Below are 22,010 nucleotides of genomic sequence, written 5' to 3'. Positions count from 1 at the left end.
AATTCTCAGCACAAATCTCCCCTTTTTACAAAGCCTTCTGATCAATTCAGGTCAGTTTCATTAATGTAGTGCTGAATCATCTAGCATTTCAGGGCACTTTTCATATAGAGCAGGTCTACACTATACTCTTCATTCTATTAATTGTAATAATATTCACTCAACGAGCAATCCTACCTGCCCACTCTGGACTGGTGGGCTCATGGCTGGTGCTTGGTGCTGGATCTTCTGACTCTGAGGGGCTACAAGACAAAGTTTCCCAGTTATGTGGCGTCGCATCATACTATAATTTAAATAACGTTATGTTATATGCCACAACGCTACACAATTCATTGACACGATAATTAATTAACTTGAACGGTGGTTTACAGGCAAAGTTCAACATCTCGCCGTGCCCGTTTCATCGTCCTCATTCGTCGTTTCCAAACACGAGCTCGTTTTTGTGAAAAAGTTGCCAAATTTAGCACATTTGGCTGCGTCTGTTTCCAGAGCTTTCCTCTTTTAAATTCTTGCCTTCTCGCGCCACCCTTGCTCTTCCTGTTTTCCATCTTTCAAACACCACTGACCGAGTGCACGGACGTGTTACGTCAGGGTGCGTCTGTAAAAAAAAAAGCGCTGCCAATGGAGGCGGAGGCGGCCCAGGGACAGCGGTAGCAGAATACATGATCAACCCAGTGCCATGACTGAACAGAGGCCAAAAAAAAAAAAAAGTGAACACCAGCCCTCGCGGCCCAAACATCAGACCGGCCCACTGGGAATTGTCCCGGTGCTCCCGATTAGCCACTCTGGGCCTGCTATATTGCCTGTATCACTCAATGCTTATTTCACAAGACTGCTTCTAAAACAAATATGATATACTTGAAATGTGTTTCGGTACATCATAACTATGCAGACCTACTCATCCAGGATCGGCAGTGTTATCGGAGGAACATAGGAGGGGCAGGATCCTTGAGAGCCGCTGGTTAAAGACCATTGATGGGAAACTGCATCAAGCCCCGCAAGAGACACTTGTTTAAGTGCTTAACGTTTTAAGTGCTTTTAGGCGGCTGGATGAGAACAACCGGCCTGACAGTGGACGTCATCAGTGTAGACGCGTGTGCAGAAGATGCCTGCGTGTCTGCCAGATTAAACAAGGTGCTGCTCCTGTTGCCACATGATAAAGGGAAACAAAAAACACGCACACCTCCATGTTTTCCTCTGTTCCATAAAGACTCTAAAAGAACACAGTCAACAATAGAAACGAGGCAGGGATGAGAACACTGAACAATAGAAGCAAAGCATTCTCAGCCTCTCCGGGTTTTTTTTTTGTTTGTTTATTTTTTTGCCAAATCTCCCACCGCTCAGGCATTTACTTGACGAGAGGCAGATAAGGAAGCCTTGGCAGAGTATCACCATGCACAGATACAGTAGATGGACGGGTGGATGGAGCGATGTGAGTAATTGAATTGGAAACAAAATTCTTGGTGTGGGCATGCTGTGTTTCTGTGGGTCTAAGAGGAGAAACGCATTCATTTGCATTCCTGTGGGGACATTTCCCGCTTTCATCAGTATTCCCTGTTTGAGTTGGAGCGGGTGGCATATCGCTGAAGAGTTGGAGGGGATTTCGCACTTCGCTTCAGTTTTTCAACTTGTCTCCAGGGAGTTTTTCTATAGGTGGCAGCTTTCAAGTCTCTCATTTTGTTTTCTTTTAGCCTGCGCTCTTTCATCTGAGAGAGGCCTCAGAACATTAACTGATGCTCAGCACAGAGTGAGCGCTGCTGATCGAAATGACAATTTTGCAGGTTACCATTCGTGTAGGTGTAAAATCTTGCTGGCACATCGGTGCTGTGATCTATCTGGACCCTCACTCCCACTGCAGGAATCCATTCAGATTGCTCTCATACGGACACAGTTGAATATGTTTGACTTCCATGGTCGATGTTTTCCTGTCTCTGTTGTTGCTCTGTTGTGTTTGAGTCCCTCCGTGTTTTCTAGTCGTCCTCCCCTCTTTCAGCTGAAGTGTGTTTCAAGTCCATAATGTATAGTCTCCTGTGGTGAGCCAGCTCTCTGCTGTCCCCACGCTGTCCGGGGAGAGGCCAGACTCTTGGAGCCTGTTGATTGATCTCTGCGATATCTTTGCCTGCCTCTCCACCCATGGTCACCCACCCTGTTCTCCTCTTGTCTGCCAACTCTTTTATTTGACTTGTCATCACTTCTCTGTTACCCCGTCTCCCCCTTATGAGAGAGAATAATCCTGAGTTAATGTTTGTATTCAGTTTACGTGGTGGCAGTTGTACCTACTATTACATGTATTACATGTATAAACTGTTTATGCACAAATCATCTCAACTCATCACGACAAAGAGTCGTTTGACAAAAGAATTCTTCACTCAAGAGTCACTTGACAATGATTCACCCCACCTTTCATCTTAATATATATTAAAGTGTAGAAAATGTCAGGCTTTACATTTGTTATTTTACAATACATACCACGTAATAACAGTTTCAGTTCATTCTGAGAATGCAATCTATCTGAATCAAGGCTGCTGTAGCCTCGAAATTGTTGCTGTGTCGTTGGGCAAAAGTTTCTCTAATACAAAAAGACATATGGCTGTGAAGCTTAGGCAGCATTTTTTTTGCAGGAGTATTTACAGAAAATCTGTCTTCTTCTCTCTGTGGGTGTCTGACAGTAAGTAGAGTACAACATAATCACAAAAGCTGTCAGCATGGGGGAAAAGTTTTGGACATGCAAAGTAAATATTGTGATACACCTGCTGCACGATCGCACATATCCAACAGAAGGTCTGACTGCAAAAAAAAAAAAAGAAGTTGAACAGAAAATGGTCAAAACTACAAATTAATGCCTCTTGTTCATTGTGATGGATTATACTGACTGTGTGCAGACATGAGCATGAATAATGGAAAAGAGCCCACCCAAGCTTTCGCCTCCTCCTCACCCTCTCATCTCAGCTCCATTAGCGACTCTGCTTCCACAACCTCTGCTAGTCTTCCTCACTCACCCTCCCCTTTCCCCTCGACTTCCTCTTCCTCCTCATCTCACCTCAAATTATGGGTACGAGGGAAATGGTGTGCTTTGCATTTGCATTAAAATTCCATTTGACAGTGGTCCATTATAATCCTGGTGTAATGATATAATTATAATGCCATAATATTTTAGTCAATATAACCTGCTACACTTGACAGTTACAGATCACGCCGCTGTGATTACCATAGAAACCGCACTTTGAGGTTGACCTTTAACAGTCTTTGCGAGTAGGTGGTAAATGAGACGGGCCTCATTTACCAGCGTTTTCCAATCAGGCCACACACATCAGATATGAACTGAGACTTATTGTGCCGCTGTGACGACTTGCATGTCTCAAGCAAAAAAAAAAAAAAAAAATGGATTTGAGATTAAACATTGACCGTGACTGTGAAACGGCTGAGATAAAGAAAAGAGGGTGATTATTCTTCATGTAAATCATTCTGGGGTAATGGTCTAAACAGGCCAACCAAGCAGTCTATTAATCTAGGCTACAATATCGGGGGGGGGGGGGGGGGGGCGCCAAAGCACTTTGTTTGGCTGTGTTGTTATTGTCAGGATATCAATTTCTTTAAGCGTCCTCCTGGATTTATTCTGTCATTAAACAACCTACTGCCTGGATTTTTTCTCCCTTGAGCCAGTAGAAGTTTTCAGGTACAGTATATTGACACGTGGGTCGATGCTGCTGGCTGGGATGGATGGATGGATCCGGAGTGGCTATTTCAGACTCTTATGAGATGGCAGCTGGCAGGAGAAAACCAATTTTTATTGGCTTTTTCAATTTGCGCCTGACCGGACAGGAGCAACACTATGTTAATTGCAACCGGTGAATCAATGGTGTGGTTTGAGTGTGTGTCTTTGTCTCAGTTGTGCGCTTGTTCGTAATTGAAAAACCAGAGGAAGATGACGGTACTGTGCATGGAGTAAAGATTTGCTGAGCTACATTAACAGGCACTGGCACTTTTTCCATTTTCCACTCAAGGTCAAGTTCAAAGTTGTTATCACATCTAAATAGATATGTGAGGGCTGGGTTGGGTACCCGTATTTTATGAGTAAATGTTATGGATGATAGATTTTTAGAACCAATATCTGAGCTGTAGTTGGAGAAAACATTGCCTTGATAAACAACGGTCTGATTCCAATATTGTAATATAAAAGCAGAGAAGACTGTTCTCTGACGGTCCCAGTAAGCCAACTTCATACATAGTCGTGATGTGCGAAAGACAGATGACAAAAAGCAGATACACATACAGATGAAACTTCTTCTGCTGGTTAAATCCACACAGCGGAGAATCTCAAAATCTTCACCAGATGGCTGAAATTTGGCAACTGTTTGAAATTCTCCCTGAAGTAATTAGAAGCAACCAAAACACAGCTATAACCAGCAGGGCTTGACATGTCTCCATCATCTCACATCTGTTTGGCGCTTTTTTTTTGCGCTTTCATCTGCACTTTGGCAGACCTGCCCAAAGTTGGACAGTTACCTTGAGGAATGCTATTTTGTTGCTCTTTTCACAAGAAATTGTGTCTGCATTGGGGTGCGGTATCATATTGATTTTAAGGATTCTGCTAATCAATTTTAAAGCTGTAAGATTGAGAAGAGAGCAGACTTAGCCTGAAAATTTGAACCAACACAAGTTCCACGTCACTCCCTCTCCCTCTCCTGCCTCCAAGCCCCTCCTCCCTGCAGCGCGGCTGCCGTGACAACCAGTAATGTTAGCCTTAGCATCAAAAACAAGCTAACTCTGCCCAGACGCTACATCGCAGTCACTAACATACCGTACGCGCTGCGGAGTGTTACTGTAACAATCACCATATTAGCTTTATGGTTATTTGTTGTCTTAGCTGTATATGCTGTTGTTGGCAGCGGCGGTATGAGCAGTTTCTCCTTTGCGGGTGGCTGTTGCTCCACCAGCTAGCTTTCACTAGCCTCCTGACACCGCTCAAAGAGCTGTTTGACTGAGTGGCAGCCGGTAGCATGAGCGGAGGGAGGGGCCGGTTCGCAGCATGTGTGAGTAATGATTGACAGATGTCAGACAGTCCCTCAGACACTCCTCTGGCTCTGATTGGTTGTTTTGTGTCGGGTGCAGTGGATTCTTGCAAATCGAAATAGGAGCAGTAGGTGGGACCAATGAAGCCTTTTTTTTTCACAGATTACATGTTTCATGTACTGCTGTCTGGGCATAGGGACAGTTTTAGCAAATATGACAAAAAATTATTTTTATACAAGTTACCTACTGCAGCTTTAATGATTCTTCGAAGGGCGGCGTCAAAACTGCCACTTTCATAGACAACTATTCAGAGAGTTGTCATTTTTGATGCTGAAACATGTCATGCTTCCAGCTTCACTAATGTGAGGATCTGCTGCTTTTAATTACTGTAATTGTTCATTTATTTGGAATAATTTTGAGGTTTGGACTATTGGGTGGACAAAACAACCATTGTGAAGGTGTCACTTCAGAATAATTGGGACAGCATTTCTAACTGTTTTTACATTTTTTACAAACCACATAATTGAGTAATGGAGAGAATAATCAGTAGATGAATCCACAATGTAAAAAATCATATTATTTGTTGATTATGAACTCCAACCACAGCAGTAAATTTCTGCTTTTTATATTAATGCATGTGTTATGATATGTAATATATATATAACATATTCAATGGTACATCTAGTCTCACTCTGTATGCAGCGACTCTCTCACGGGGTCGAGAGGATTCATCGTCAAGATTTGATGTTGCTGTAATTAATGCAACCACAAATGCTTGATTTACAGAAGAGCTTTATGTGTTGTTTGCAGATGGAAGTGTGCAAACAGCTAATGAGACTAACATGTGCAAGCCAGACATCTATGATAATTAAAAGCTACATACTTCACACATGCAGTGGTGAAAAACACTAAATCAGCGGCTCATTTACATGCGGAAGATTCTCCATTTTCTTCATCTCTTCACGAGCTTCGCAGAGGAATCACTGGTTGTAGACACAAGAAGGAGGCCCTACTTTACTGATGCGCTATTTGATTGGATCATTTGGATCATTTTACGTGATTGTTGTCTGAAATGTAGAATGAAAAACTGAAAGCAGTTAGTGCTTTGGCTGAAAAAAAAGGCTACAATTCTGCTACAGAAGGTGTGTGAATTCATATCACACCTATAGCCATAAAAGAGGGACCACTTATTATACATGTTAAATGACCCGTTAGGCTATCCCCAGAATCGTATGGATATATATAAGCTCAGAAAGAGAGAAGGAGAATCAGACAGACTGGTGAGCACAAAATGAGCACAAAACTGGACACAGATGTGATGGACATAGTAACAGAAGAAGAGATGATGAGACAGACATACAGAGTGAGATTGAGAGAGTTGACCCTGAGCAGCCACTGTGTCACGGCCAATCACTGTCCTCGAAACTCCACTGCAATAACGCAGTAAGAGTTCAAGATGCGATCATTTTATTGCTGTACCAAGGTTTCTAAGAATTTCAGGCAGTATGCTGAAGACCGATCCAAGACAAGACATTACTATTAATGTTAATACAGTACACAAAGGCCAAATATGTTTGTGAAAATACTAGAATACATCACGAGCTTTGTATCTTTACTGTAGGAGTGAGCGGTGTCATACAGTGTGTTGCTTCCCTGAAGAGATTTTATACAGTATTACAGGTGGTGGTATATGTCGGTACAGTACATGTCATCTCTGATCTGACAAGACGCCTGCAGGTAGATGAAATTACGACCCACGCACCCGTTTCATATCGATGGAGGCTCCAGAACAATGTGGGTGTGCTGTAAATAGAGGAGGACACGGTGTCCTGGAATGAGCTATAAATTACCTTTTCCGCCTCCGTCCAGGTGTCCAGAGATTGGGACGGACGAACAGGTGGATGGAGGGATGAATGGATAGAAAAAAAAGTGAGGATGGGGCGAGCCAGCTTGAGGTCTGAGATACACAAACAGAACCTGAAGACAAAGGAGCAGCTTGGGACTGTGGGTGTGTTTGGGCAAGAGAGAAACAGTGATGGACTATGATGAAGATTCATTGTTCTTTGCTCGCTGCCATCTATCTCCACTAACATGCACCGACACCATTGAATACCCATGCCACCAAGTTGATTTGGAGTTTGCTGTGTGGGTGCTAAAATAGAGCTGGTGTCAGGGAGGTTAGAGGCAGAATGATGAAATGTAAAAGTAAGGCAGAAAAAGTAAATCCAAGTGTCAAGAAAAGGTGCACGGGTGATAAAAGGTGTCGCTTACATCAGCAAACACTTAAAAAAATGCTGTCATTTTTCATGCAGTGTGGGCTTTTTTTAGGTATGTAGATAATGCATGGCTCACACAAGGCAAGGCCTCTGTGAGAGCTGACAGGTGAAGCTGACGTGAGATCAAAGACAGCAACCATCCACCGTGTGGACCAACCAAACTGAAATATACACCATTAGACAGGTTGCGGGATGTCCTCGCTGTCAGTCGTGCACCAGAAAGTATTTTGACGTTTCATTCTTGGAGTGATAGAAATGTTGTCTTCTTTTGTGGGCTTTTTAGGCCCAAGTGTTGGCACCCTTTGAACCCGGCCTAGACAAAAATGGCTTGCAATTTGACTGCCGTGAAAGAATGAAAGTTATCTCTCTGGGGTTAGCTGTATAATTTTGTGAATAAAACTGCATAAATGAGACCCTAGAGTGACTTGGTGTTGCGAAAGAGCTGTGGGGCCAAACGGAGCCAGCAAGTTGCTGTGAAGTGGCCCCGAGGCTATGGTGGGCTGGCAGGGACATTTAACACAAAGCAGCAGGAGCAGGTTAAATTACTCTTTGTCTTGTTGTCTTGGTGACAAAGAGAAGGAGGAATGATGTTTGCAGAGGACGACACAACATGGAGCAACGTAGAGGCAAGTGAGGAGAAAGTGAGGACTTTTCTTTTTCTTTTTATGGAGACAGCAGAGTCCAGACAGGTGGACGTGAGATCTCCAAACAGGTGTGCAGTTGATGAAGTGTGTTGTGGAGGAGAGAGGTGGAAAGACATTCATTTTGACACAGCTTATCAACCTTCTCCTCAAAGCTCCTCATGTCTGCCCTGTCTCTTTGAGTTGCACTGACAGGCCGATAGAGGCAGAGAGGCTGCAAGAAGTAAGACAGAAAAAAAAAGAGTGGCTCCAGGAGCGTAGCAGGTGTTTCAAGATGTGGGTCATCTGAAACACGCACGTGCTGTGTGTACACACGCGAAGTCCACGCATGGATGCTGAGCCGCAGAGGCGTAGCTTTCTCTGAGATGAAAGATGGAGGCTGAAACGTTCTCTGGGCCCCGAGGTGACAGAAGTTTCAAAGGAAGCAGGAAGAAAGGGCGGGAGGAAGATGAAAAGGTGAAAATGAGGAAAAAAAAGTCATCCCCTGGTGCCACAGGCTTTTCTGACACATCCCTGCGTTTGTTTAACTGAGGCAAAAATTGAGGCTGGTGTGGCCACAAGCTCCTCTCATCTCCCCCTGCCTCCCACTGCGCAGCCACCCAAATCAAAAGTACTAAAACAAGGCAAAGTGAAATAAATGGAAGCTTTTTTTTTTTACCCTTTGTTTATTTTCATGGCAGCTTTTGTGTTTGTTCTAGTTTTCTAAATGGAATTTCTTTTTTTTCAATCAAGCTATTTTTCTCAATTTTGCCTCTTTGTTTTCCTTTTGCTCCAGAATATTTTCATGTTATCTGTCTTTAGCCAGGATGAAAAGCTAAGAATGGGATTTGTTCTGATTGATAGTTTCTACCATTGATAGTTGCTACCATTAATCCTGCCATAGTTTGTACCAGGTCTTTAAGGAGACTTTAAGTGGAGTGCTTGACAAACAGAGCACTTAAAGAGCTTACATAATAAGTGCTCCTTCATACATCTAGTCAGGGAGGGGCTGCTTTGTATTAAGCTTTCATTTAACTCTCTCAGGACTCAAAGAAAAAGTTAAATCACATTAAATGAATCAGTATTTCACAGTAGAAAGGATGGGAGGAACGAGCTGGGAAATTGCCCAAGGAAGAAGGATGGAGGGAAGAAAATCCTGAAGCAGGACAGAGAGCTCAGGAGTGCTGCTCAGCACAAACGTCAGTTGCAGAAATCGGGCGGGCAGCAGGCAGCCTACATATCACACATACCACATGTGAAATGTGCTGCAGCACTCATCACGCAGCCAGTACGTCTTGTGTGCTGTAAGCTCCGGATGTAACTGCAGTCCAACACGGACGCATTTATGATTACGCAGCTTTTCTGAATGCTCACACTCACCATCGACCTTGTTTTTCATGCTTTATTAGGGTGTCAGCTGTTAAAACGAGACAGGAAATGTGTGGTTTCTTTTTGTCTCTCTCTCACTTCATGCTCAATTTTGGTTGGTGTTTTGGTTTGGGTGGGACAGACTCATCTGACAGAGCTCATAATCAAGGCCAGGGTGCAATGTTTGATTGACTGGACAGAGTACACATGCAGGTAAGATAAGATAAGGAGATAAATACCCATGAGCGGTAACTGTCCACTGACAACAACTGCACAGTCCCCAGGCTAACAGCAGAGGAACACTGCTGGTGCAGCTAACGTTTAGCTACCCTATAGACCTTCCTCCCAGCAGACATTGAGACTTGTCAAACACAGGTATAACTAACTGCGCTGGTTTACTCGGACGTCTAAATGAAACATTGCTGGTGTTACTGGTGACAGCTGCGCATCTCTTGTTGTGATACAAGTATAGCCTCTGTTATACAGCATATTATGCAGTATATGCTATTTTTGGTACATTACAAGCTAAATTACAGTGTTTTATGATAAGATAAAATAAAAACTAATTTGTTCAGCTAATGTTCTCTTAATACGCTCAGTGCATATTATCACAGTAATAGATTATTGAGCCTTTCTGTGATCAGGACTGATTTGCTTGTTCTTAACATATCCAGAGCAGGACACCTGTAGACCTCCTGCAGGAGAGCGATGATATCAGTGTATTTAGTCAGTAGGGGTAAGATAACAAGATATAAGTATTGATTGCAGGCATAGCTAATCTCTTCACAATCTCCATAATAGCAGTGGGGGGTCCTCTCTCAGCGTTGTCTTTACTTACGATCCCAGATAATGAAGACGCGACCACCTCCTGGGGACTTCCTGTTAGCTTATTGATCCCAGCAACTTCCCCAGAAGCCAGTTTTTATTACTTTGAAGTGTGTAACTGTGCCATGCTGATACAGACACCAACACACATTAAATTGGGAGTGTGTATGTGTTCACTTTAGTTAGTCAGTCATAATTTGACGGTTTTGAATCCCTCTGTGAATGAGGATTTCATCCTCATCTACGCCGCAGTTGTTGTGTCGACGTGGAGTTGGAGGGACATGTGTGTGTGTTACTGGATCTGTGTGTGAAACTATGTGCATGGCCGCTATGGATCTGTGCACGTGAATTCATATTCATTTTCGATTGTGGTTGAGGTTATGAAAGGTCGCTTCCAGATTAAAGGCTCCTGAACATTTCCTCGTATCTCCTGTTATTAAACTTTCCACGGGTCCTTCATTTATTCATAATTCACTCGCTTCATATGTGTGTGTGTGGCGAAGGTGGGGTGGGGGGGCGCGTTGGACTGAGGTTACCTCATATTACATTCCTGGTTTTAGGTCAAGGGAGCTGCTTGGTGTAGAGTGGGAGGAGAAGTGAGTATGTTTCATTTATGCTTTGATGAGCCCACTACCAAATGTGAAGAGCTTTCTGGTGCAGAGTGTGATGAACACACAGTTTGATGAGCAAATACTCAGCACACTGTAGTTACACACAGAGAAAAATGGAACCAGAGGCGTACCTTCAGCGAGTTTAGTGGTGACTCTTTTTTAAGGTGCTATATACCTCCGGACCTCCACCACCTATAAGAAAAGTAATACTAGCAGGAGTTTTTAGACTGTCAGATGTACACACAATGATATGTGTAATATCATTGTAACACTGAAAACAGCTGGCGCCACAACAAAATTTGCTGAAGCGTTTATTTTCCTCGAGGCTCACACAATCTTTACAATTATCCATACGAGCACACAAGTCCAGAGTAGCTTCAGCTGATTATTAAGCTAATTAGCATGTGTAGAAACTGATGAAAAGATACAAGCGAACACTCACCAGATGTTCCCAAAATGTGCAGGATTTGACCTCATGTTTGACATTGTTTCACGTTTGACTGCATGCATAATATAGCGCCTTGTATTCACTCAGTAACAACACCAATCTCTGCATCGGGACTTTGTTGCTTCTCTCCATCTTTGTTATTGTTGTGGAAAGCACCAGCCTCCCTGAGAAACGTTTTGTTCAACATTTCCCTGATAAAGAAGCGTCGTATGGTCTTTACTTTAAAACATAAGCCTTTTCAAACCTTTGGAGTCGCTCTGCTCTGCCAAAAAAACAGCAACCAGGTGCTTTTATTAATGTCTGGCTGTACTCTGAGCGCACTGTGGCCACAAGTGATAGGACTCTATGTTAAACACGTCCATCCATCTGTTTTCTCTGCTGAGGAAAACCAGTCGGGGAAAAATGCTGCGTACAGGTTGGTGCAGCATCACTGGGAACATACGTGTCGCATTAGAGCAAGGCCAGCCTGCTCGTGTGCCCATGTCCACCTCCGTCTTAGCCTGCCACAGTTTCTCCGCAGCAGGCTTGGTGTTGATTAGGTCAGATCGAGCGCCAAGCGGGTCAGGGATGATTGGCAGTTGACAGTTTGCCTGTTCTGTTTTCCAGCTGCCCCATGTCACACCCCATCAGCGGTAATCAGCCTGGACAGAAAGCCCAGGCCTAATGTGGATGACAGACCTCTGCTCCTTACTCCTCTCTTCCCTCCATACTTAACTGCGATACAAAGGGTACGGGCTAATGCGCGTTGTCGCTCAGGCAGTGAAAAAATGCAGCGCTCCTCCAGCAAAGGGAGGGCACGGCATCAGGCTGGATTCCAGCTCAGATGCTGGCCTTCTCTGTGCTCTCTGCATCTGCTCCGCGTCCCCTTCCAACCGTTTCTCCCTCTCCACTAATCTGACCCGTATCTTGTTCAAGCTCTACTGACGTTGAATTTCTAACGATTAAAGGCACCTTTAGCTGTCTCTTTTCCTAAGGCTGTCCTGAAGCACCTCTCCGACAGTTTTAATCACCATGCAAAGATTACATGCCATCAAATAGAGGGCTTAAGCTTTGCCTGCTCTCTCTCCACCACTCAACGTAACACAAAATCCTGCCCTCAATCAGCCAGCCAGATATTTTCATGTCATTCTAGTATTATCTAAAATGTAGTAAGATGTTACATAAAGGCTGGCTTCTGACAACAGGGTCTGAGACAGTACATTTAGACTCGTCACATGAGTGGCTCTTCAGCCCGCTATTGATCCTGATGTGGACTCGAGCGTGACACAAGACTTACCACCTTGCCCCAGACCCAAATCAAGAAATGACACGTGCACACGTTGGTTGAAAGTCGTACGAACACTTTGGGCTCACGCATACGATCCAAGCAGACCTGTTTCTGCACACACTCATGCATGCACGAACGTACTCATCATCATCGCATTAAAATCAGTGCTCTACTCATGCGGGATAATAATTGCTCATCCTCTCTTTTTTTCTCGCTCAACTGTCTGCAGTTTTTCTTCTCGCCATCCGTCGATCTCTCCGCTTCCCTCCCCCCCTTCCCTCTCCCCCCTCCTTCCTCCCCTTCGTGTCTTATTGTCTCCCCGCCGTACTCATCTCTGCACCATTAATCTTCCAACCAATGAATTGGAGCCACTGACTCTATCACTGCTATTGTCGACTGCAGCCGTCCCTTATTTATGTTCCATTTTTCTCCCTCTCTTCCTCACTCAGCCTTTCTACTGTTCCATTGACCGGCATGTAATTTCTTACATGAATAATGCAAGCAGTGAGACAAAAATAGTTGCACTCCTTCTTTCTCTTGGCTGGGATTTGTTCTGCAATAGTTTAACTGAATGCGCTTGGGCTGATTTCTATTCAGCAGTGCCAGCCACTTTGTTAAAAGGAATAGGGATTTGGATGTAAAGGTATTGGGGCTCCCAAAGCTGCATTCTTACTGAAATAGACTAGAACGGCTGATTGTGAGATCAGGGTGCAGATTTATTCAACCTCTCGACGCTCGCGAGTGCTCATCCAGGATCACTGAGGTGGTTCCCCGGACAATCCTATTCATTAGCCAACACCCGCAGCAGCCACATCAACATATGGCAGTCGCCGGGCAAAAATTGAATTTCAGTTTCCAGGAGCGCTTGCTCATGTGCCAATGTCAGATACATATCAAAGTGACCATCAACTTTCCCTGCGTTGCAGACCAATAGAGGCCATTTTGAGGTGATGTCTCTGGCTGTGTGTGAGTGTGCTGTGTGCATGTGGGTCACACTCGACACCTCAAGTCTCGTAGTTCTCCTTTTCCCATGATAGCATCCGAGGATTTGCATAAACACACTTTTGAATCCCCACAAGACACTTGCAAGGGTAATTCAGGACATTTCTACCTCTCTGTGTTGAGGTGGCATAATTGGTCCTCTAAAATATGAGCAGGAGAAACAGAAGTGAGCCACATCATTTCTGTCTTTATCCGACTCCGCTCGCTCGTCTTGTAGAGTGTTTTAGACAATTGCAGGTATCCCCATTATTCCCTACGCTCACTTAAAAGCATGTGAAACACTGCAGTATTTCTCGCACGTCGGCCTTCATGCGGTCTTAGATGACCCCTCAGTCAAGTTCCTGTACTCATACTCATGTTGTAAATTCTGAGAAATTATTAGAAAGCATCTACATGTCAAGAATGACTCTAAAATCAGCCCTCTTACACACTCTCTTACACCTTCCTCGTCTGAATTCTTACATTGCTGCAGCATTTCAGATGAAGGCAGCTGTGAAGTTAACCTTGAGTAAGCTGAGGATACTCTCGCAGGCTTTTTTTTTCATAATGTGGAGTGGTTGATGTGAGTGTCTGAGAGCGATAGAAAGGCTCGCTCTGGCCATGAGAACTTGCCGCTGTCCCAGTTGTAGCTTTGATTTGAATTAACCGAGCGCTGGATGAACATTATTCATTTCAACGAACCAACCTCTCAAGAAGGATGCGATGAATAGGGGTGTTACAAAACAAGTTGTTATTATTATCTAATCCTCACTCTCTGTGGTGGAGAGAAACCTTATATCTGTGGCGCCCTGAGAATTGGGAACTCGTCCCATCACATACGGAGCGGCGGCGCTGGTGAGTGTGTACTACTTCACAGAGCTTTGTGGTACTGCTCTGAAACCACGCAGACACTGGTCTGTTTGGTCTGTTCAGTAAAGAGAGGTGGGAAAGAGAATCTGGCAGTTGCTTCAGACAATCACTGTGCCAGAGGGATTTCTGAGGACTAGACTGGCACAACGCACTGTGACTAAGGCCTTCTCCCCGTCGTGCTTTTTTTCCTCCTTACTGCTCCATCGTTCACCTTTCCTCTCTCTTGTATGCGTCTCTGTTCATCTGTCTTGTGCTACAGTGCTTATTCTCTGTCTTCAGTCTGCCGCTTTTTATGTCCTCGTTCTCCATTTCTCTCTCTGCTTGTCCTCTTCGTTTCACTCTTTTCCTTCATCTTGCCTTTTCTCTCTCTATAGAAATCTCTCATCTCATGCATCACAGCCGGTGCCATCCTGTCTCATAGATTGGCATCGTCTGGTCCACGGTTACACACTGTCACATTCTTATCCAACAGCATGTGATGCACAATATGATGTGTCTGAATGTGTGTTATCTGTATCAAAAATCATCGGCATCACAGATGAGAGCAGCTTTTCTGTTCGCTGATGAATCATTGCGATTAGTCATTGCAACAGGAAATGTCATGCAGGTATCTTTGCCTCCAGATACGCATATTATGAGCAATGAGCAGCCGGTGTCCAGGAGCCAGTGTTGATTCAGTGAGACTATAGGATGAAAAATGGTAAGTGTCTATACTGTTATTAGGATGGGACCAATTAACACACTGTATATCTCTGTGGTGGTTATCATGAATGAAAAAACGAAGAAAAATGTAATTATTCCGCGCTGGCTATCAATTTTCACACTGCTGGAAGTGAAAGGATGATTTGTGGAGTTTTGGGAGCCATCTGAGCGATTTCACTGGGGTTGTCGTGCTGGGTGGGGGAGCGAAGAGATTTGTGAAACGAGCCCCATATCTTTGCGCTACCCCCCCTGCCCCTCCCACCCTCCTGCAGACTGGTCCTTGTTTGTGTTTAATAAGGGAGATTAATTAAGCTCATTGTCATTCTAGGGCTCTGGCTCCAGCTGTTTCCCTGGGCTAAGATCAGCAAGGTCATGCGTTTGAGTTGTGCCGCGCGAACGTGAGGACTCTGGAAGGAAACAACCGGGAGGCTCGCGAGTTATTTGACTGCTAAGATAGATGGATATCAATGACAGATGCTCACCGATTGGACAGCTAATCTATCAATCAGTCCTTTGTTTAGATGAACAACCTCTGCCATGCATGTTCATACATAAAACGACTTAGCTGAGCTGTAATTAAATGCTACTCTACCTCACTCCTTCTGTCTGTGATGCATTGCAAAGACATGCAGACAAATGCACACATTGTTAAAGAGCATTTGTCATTCTCTTTGAGTGGAAGTCAACAAGGTGCACAGCAATGTAAACATATGATAAATAGGCAGTCGCATCAGTGTGATTGATATTCCCTGTTTTGCCTTGATGTTTAATACATAAGGCCATCTGACAGGCCCCTTAGCATCAACTTTAATTATCAGGGAAACATGATAACACATTTCTGGGCCCCGTGCCAGGAAAAATGTAAATCTGCTTATAAGTTAGAGATTGTAACTCTGAAGTAATGAGTCACACAAAAATGGTACAAAGTGTTTGCAGCGCGCTGTAAGTAATGGCAACATCTCGCTGAAGTGTAAAGTCGATATGCACAATAGAGGAAAAAGAGATGCAGCTGATGAAGGATGTAGTGCAACTTCAGGTCAATGAGTTTAACTGTGCATTTTAGTACTGCATCGATAAGCAGGCTTGGAGTTGGATCGAGCTGAGGTGTCGCATTAGGAAAGCGGCGTCTGTGTGAATTACAGTCCAAACGCGAGCAGTGATTTAGAGTTTGAGCTTTGACAAGGTATTATCTCTGAAACATTGTCTCTTTTAATTGCAGTAGCTAACCACGGATCACAAAGTCCTTTAGCTACACGGATAATCTTTCATCATCATTCAAACAGCCATCGCACCTGTTCTAATAGTGAAAGCTGATTAACAGGAAGGCACGAACAAAAAGCCCCTGGTTCTTGGTAAAGCACACAGTGTCACAGAGACAGTTCGAGGTTTAGATTTCATTTGAAATGAGAGCAACGGCAAGCTTTGTAGCGTTTATGGCGAGAGAAACAACATCTCACATGTAACGACGTGCCTGTATAAAGATAATGTTCAACTTTCAGCCTCATTCTTATCAAGATGTTTTATCTGCCTTAGATAAATGTGTGAAAAGCTTTATTAGCATTCAGTATTCTACACATAGGTAAAAATGTTAAGTAAGTGTTTAAAGTTGTTTCCATGAAATAGCCCGAAAGCATTAAAGTAGAGCCAGTAATTAGTACGGTTTTCATCATGGCTTTATTTCCAATTATATGGTGATTTTTATTCCTCTGCGCTGACAACAGCTGTGGCCTGCAGGCGTTTTGTTTGTCTGTTGTCCGTCTGTCTGTCCCGTTCTGCGCAGTATCTCAGGAACGCCTTCAGGGAATTTCTTCGATTTTGGCACAGACGTCGACTTGGATTCAAGCACAAACTGATTAGAGTTTGGTGGTACAGTAAAAGGTCAAAGGTCAAGGTCACTGTGATGATATATAACTCAAGAATTCATATGTTAATGTGACAAATTCCACACAAATCAGGTTCAGATGACTTTGTTACTGCATACTGTAGATTTGCTTTGCAGGAGACAGGGGCATCCGTCTACAGGAATAGACTGTGACAGCAATGTCTAGTAGGATAAAATGATGAAGTGATGGCATTTTATATCCAAAATATACCCAGATTCTGAATAGGTGACACAAATCATGGGTGGCCACCTTGAAACTGTGGCGATTGTACAGCTCTTCTGCACTGCGGGGTTTAAGGTGCGTTTCAGCCTGTAGCTTCTTTACAGCAACATCCATGTAGTCGACCACAAGCTCATAGATTTTGCTGATATTGAGCTTCATGTGATTGTCTTTGTACCATGTGACGAAGCTCTCTGTCAGTCCTCTGTACTCTTCTGTAAAAATAGTCTCTAAGGTGGCTTTCACACCAGAGCTGTTTGGTCCGCTTTAAACAGACCAGAGTTTGTTTCCTCGGATAGTCCGCTTCGTTTGGGCAGGTGTGAAAGCTCATCCGAACTCTGGTGCGGACCAAACAAGCGAACTCTGGTCCGCCTGAAAACGTGGGTCTCAGTTCACTTGCAAGTGAACCCTGGTTAGGTTCGTATGCAGCGTGAAAGTTGTGTTGTTGTTGTTTTTCCGGGCCGGGAGGGAGGGATTTCCCGTCCTACTTTGTCCAATCGACGAGTGCCCCTTTCAACCACGTGATGCTGCTCAGAAAGTTCGGTGTGCTTTAATTTAATTTAATTTATTTATTTGATTAGGACAATGCATATTAATTGACATGTCAGCAGAAGCATCAATGTAAATATGCCGGAGTTAGCATAAAATGCTAATTTTAATCCGTTGTCCTAAGGCAGGTGTTTAAAAACATAGAGGCAATACATTATACAATACACAAAAACACTATGACAAATGGATAATACATGTAAAAGATCTCACAGAATAAGTTCTTTAGAAATCACAGTGTGAAAGCAGAACCGAAACAAGTGATAAATGCAACAATGTTGCGACTTTCAGCTCCCCAATCGAACCGAGTCTGCTTGGTCAGGTGTGAAAACGACCTAAGTGAAGACAGCATGTCTCTCACTGTAAACTCTTCACTGGAATCATGGATGTCAATATAGTGAAAACTCTTCACTACATATATTATACGGTTTGCACAGACGTGGATGTAAACTGCCACTTGACTGGCTGGTGGAGGCACATAACTGGATGGCAGGATGGATGGTTCCAGCTCAACATCCCATACATCACGGGTCAAAAAATGTGATTCTTCCACACTTTGTATTTTACTGGCCACTGAGTCCGTCGCATTCCTTTTATTCTTCTGCTGTCTTTGTTTCATGCCAGACTCCAGCTGATGCAATATTAATGTGTCCTTCAGTGAGTGGTTTGTGTGTGTGTGTGTGTGTGTGTGTGTGTGTGTGTGTGTGTGTGTGAGTGTGTGTGTGTGTGTGTGTGTGTGTGTGTGTCAGACAAAGCTAGAGCCGGAGCTTGTTTGTGAGTGTTCGTGAGGGTACGCACAAACATCAGGCACTTTACGCTCAGTCTGTTGTCACATTTCTTCATCATTACCTTCCCTGCCCTCCTTCATCTCTCCCTTGGAAGTTAAAAAAAGTAATCAAAGGCCTGGCATCTGACAGCTCTGTCTCTTTGCCTCCTCCATTCTAAAAATTTCCTTTTCCTCCCCTGATTCTTTCGCAAACACTGGTGACTTCTCGACTAAAGCCGCTCATTTGGGTGCTGAAAACCTCTCCACCGTGTCTCGGTCGAGGTGTGCCTCTCTTTGACATCGCTGCTAAATGGAGGATGCTTTGCCGCTCATTTAACAGCTCTGCAACTCGGTCCCTCCTCTGGGAGCCAGGCAGCCTTGTATCTCCTCGTAGCTAGGCCGAGAACGTGCATCCCTTTCTGCTCTGTCCTGCCCGTCACACCACAGCATTAACATTAACATGCCTCTTAGCGGGCCACAGAGAAGGAGCCCTGCGGTTCTCTGGCCGGAGCACAGGGCTAAATCCCAGATCAGGGGGAGAGTTCAGGCTCCCTGGAGAGGAGATCTTGGCTGGCAGGGTGGATGGTTAGAGTATGTTGGAGATTAGGGCTTTGGCGAGTCAAACGCTGGATTAGGACTGAATGGTGAAGAGGAGATTCCAGGATACTTAAAAGTAGCCTTCTGGGGAAATAACCATGTTTGTTTGCCCTGCTCTTTCATGATATACTGTGTGCACGTGTGTGTGTGTGTGTGTGTGTGTGTGTGTGTGTGTGTGTGTGTGTGTGTGTGTGTGTGTGTGTGTGTTATTCTCAGCTGTGTGTAATGCACAGTATACACTGCTTAATACTTCCATGAATTAGAAAGGGCTGTGATTTTAGCTAATGGTGCTACTTTATTTCATACCATATATCAATTATGTAGCTTATGGAGTCCTTTTACCTCAGTGATGGATGAATGCTTCCATGCATAGACAGATGGATGACTTAAGCCTTTAAAAACCACCATTCATTTGTCTTTTCCTTTCACCAACGTCTCTTTTTTGTGGTGACTGATTGGTGTCTTTGTTTCTGCTTCTGCTTTTTTTTTTTTCAAGGATGATGAGGCATTCACAGGAGGGGCCGATGGCAGAGACCATACCCACATCCGGAAGTTCCTCAGCCAGCACCACAAGAAGTTGCCATGGAAACCAGAGGTAATACAAATCATTTTCTCTCCTTTCTTTTATTTTGATTTCCTCTTTCTCAGGCTGGCACCTTTCCCTCAAACATCGTATTTTTAACCCAGCTTTCCGACAGATAAGGATCATCATGAGGATCTTTGGTTGCTTTGCTGTTTGTCGTCTTTTCATTCATCAGCTAAAGGCCACACACACACACACACACACACACACACACAAACACTAACGAACACACACACACACATTTATCAGCGATTGACCTTTGTGAAAATGCTTTTATTAATGCTGAGTCAGTGTTTGCTTTTTGTGAAATGTAATTTAGCTCAAGATGTCTCACTCTCATTTTCTTTCAGTTATCATTTTAAGGAAGTTGATATTTGAGGTCGAATGGAGATCCAGTCAGGCTCCGGTTTCTATTATGGGATGAGCATAAATGGACCTTATGGTTTTGAAGATAAATTAATGAGGATGGTAATATTTCATCCAGAACCATTAGCGGGTTTTATTTAAAGGCACCTACGAGGTGAAGATTACAAGTTGATTTGATTCATCCTAATTTTTCAGCTCACTTACTGATGTGGTTTACACACCGGCTGTAACAAAGGGAGCAGCAGACAGGGCAATTAAGCAGTGGATTTGTGATAAGGGAAGAGACTCTAGATTTGTAACCTGTTCAGCGGAGTTTAATTAAAGGGACTGTGTGTGTGTGTGTGTGTGTGCGTGTGTGTCGACCCTAATCTACAAAAAATGATTTATTATTCAATCTCCACCTGGGGTAAAGTTTAACTATCTTTGCTGAACACCACAGTGTGCAGTTCTAGGCAAACTGTGGAGAATCTAACAGTTTGTACACACAGCATGAGCTGGATAATAGAAAATAGCTGTTGTGTAAAATTTTCAAATAGACTGCAGCGACATTGTACTTTTTTTTTTTTTTTAATACCAGTCATTCATTGCCTCTTGCCCCTCAAAGCATTATGCACGTAATCTTCTGCGCAAGGCAGCATTCCAGGGGTGCTGGACACACTATGTGTGCGATAATCTTACTGTTGTTATACATCCATAAACCCACATGCACATATTTTGGTACTTTGTTTTTAGCACAACAGGGCTTTGGTCACATGTAGATGACATCTGTTTTTAATGTCATCTCGCCCAGAAACATCTGTTGCCTTAATATTGAGTGGCCTGCGTCTAAGTGTGGACGAACGCTGTTGGCATTATTTAAAATGGTGCAACTAAAAAGAGGAAGTCACGTCGATATGAGACAGTCAAGCTAGGACTGCAGCCAAACAAGATATCTGAAGCTCCACCATGTTGCCTAATTGCACAAATATAAATGAATTCCATGGTCTGTCTGTTTTCTTGGCTCTGTTTTGTCATTTTATGTGAACACTTTTAGAACCACAGGATGCTTTTACACTTATAGGCATATACATGATTTCATTGAGCAAACATAATTTCTTATTTATGGTTTGGATTGAAAAAGCAGCCTCAAAAGGGAAATAAATTTTGCAACATCCACACCAGCTATGTTTTGCAGTACATTAGGCGTGACTAGCATCAAAGCTCACATGTAGAAGTCATCATGCTCATTTCCAGCCCACTCATAAAGCAACATGCCAGTTAGTTTCTGTGAATAATATGTAAATCCAGCATAACTCTATCAAATATTTCATACATCACCCCCATAAATCTCTTCCCCTCTTATCTCAGACGTCTGCTGTGTCAAGCCTAAGCCAAGTCTGTCAGAAATCATGGGGTGCAGCAGCTCTTCCTTTGCTTTCCTCACTAGCTATCTGTCCTAATTAGCAGCACTAACTTGCTTCTCTGGTGCACAGCCAAGATGGCAGAGGTCTGAGGCGTAGACTCAGGCTGGTGGAGGTAGAGCGGAGCCATATGCCAGCTGTCACCGACTGGCAGAGGTCACGCGGGCGTCCAAAAGCATTCATACAAGCCATGCGCACAAAGACCCAGCTGTTGTGCACACGCAAAACGAAAGGATTGCTGACTTTATTTCCTCTAATGCGTGAGATAGATATAGAAACATAGCGGAAAAGGCGAAACTCCAAGCTGTGTTGGTTCTAGCAGGTTGTTTTCAGCCGCCGCTGGTGGCCGAACGCGGATTTCCAGCCAGTGAACTCATCCGGAGGTGACTGTGGATTAGCGTGGACATGCATCTGTGGAGTGGACATCCCCTGTCTATGAAGGACACCGGCATGTCAAGGACACTGACGTAGGGACGGCGATCAGAGAGAGATGTGGCTCACTCAAGCAGTAGCCAGGCATGGAGGGACAAACATGACAGACACGTGCAGCAAAGCCAGCATGGATCCAGAGAGACTTTGAGCATAGTGAACAATTTTTATTGAATCAGGAGGAGAAAGAAAGTGATGGTAAGAGAGATTAGTACAATTAAAACATTGTAAGCTTTGATATCA

General features: G+C 43.8%; 1 protein-coding gene across 1 annotated transcript in view; it reads left to right on the top strand.

The window, feature by feature from the left end:
• The window catches only part of b4galnt4a (beta-1,4-N-acetyl-galactosaminyl transferase 4a), a 138,947-nt gene that overhangs the window by 61,167 nt on the left and 55,770 nt on the right, over positions 1-22,010 (top strand). The window contains exon 3 of the mRNA XM_070972057.1: positions 19,486-19,584. Coding sequence (XP_070828158.1) covers positions 19,486-19,584 — 99 coding nt within the window. The remainder of the gene's footprint in view (positions 1-19,485; positions 19,585-22,010) is intronic.

This window comes from Chaetodon trifascialis, chromosome 10, assembly GCF_039877785.1.
Source record: "Chaetodon trifascialis isolate fChaTrf1 chromosome 10, fChaTrf1.hap1, whole genome shotgun sequence".
Classification (NCBI taxonomy): domain Eukaryota; kingdom Metazoa; phylum Chordata; class Actinopteri; order Chaetodontiformes; family Chaetodontidae; genus Chaetodon; species Chaetodon trifascialis.
This window is presented reverse-complemented; position numbering and strand designations above follow the sequence as displayed.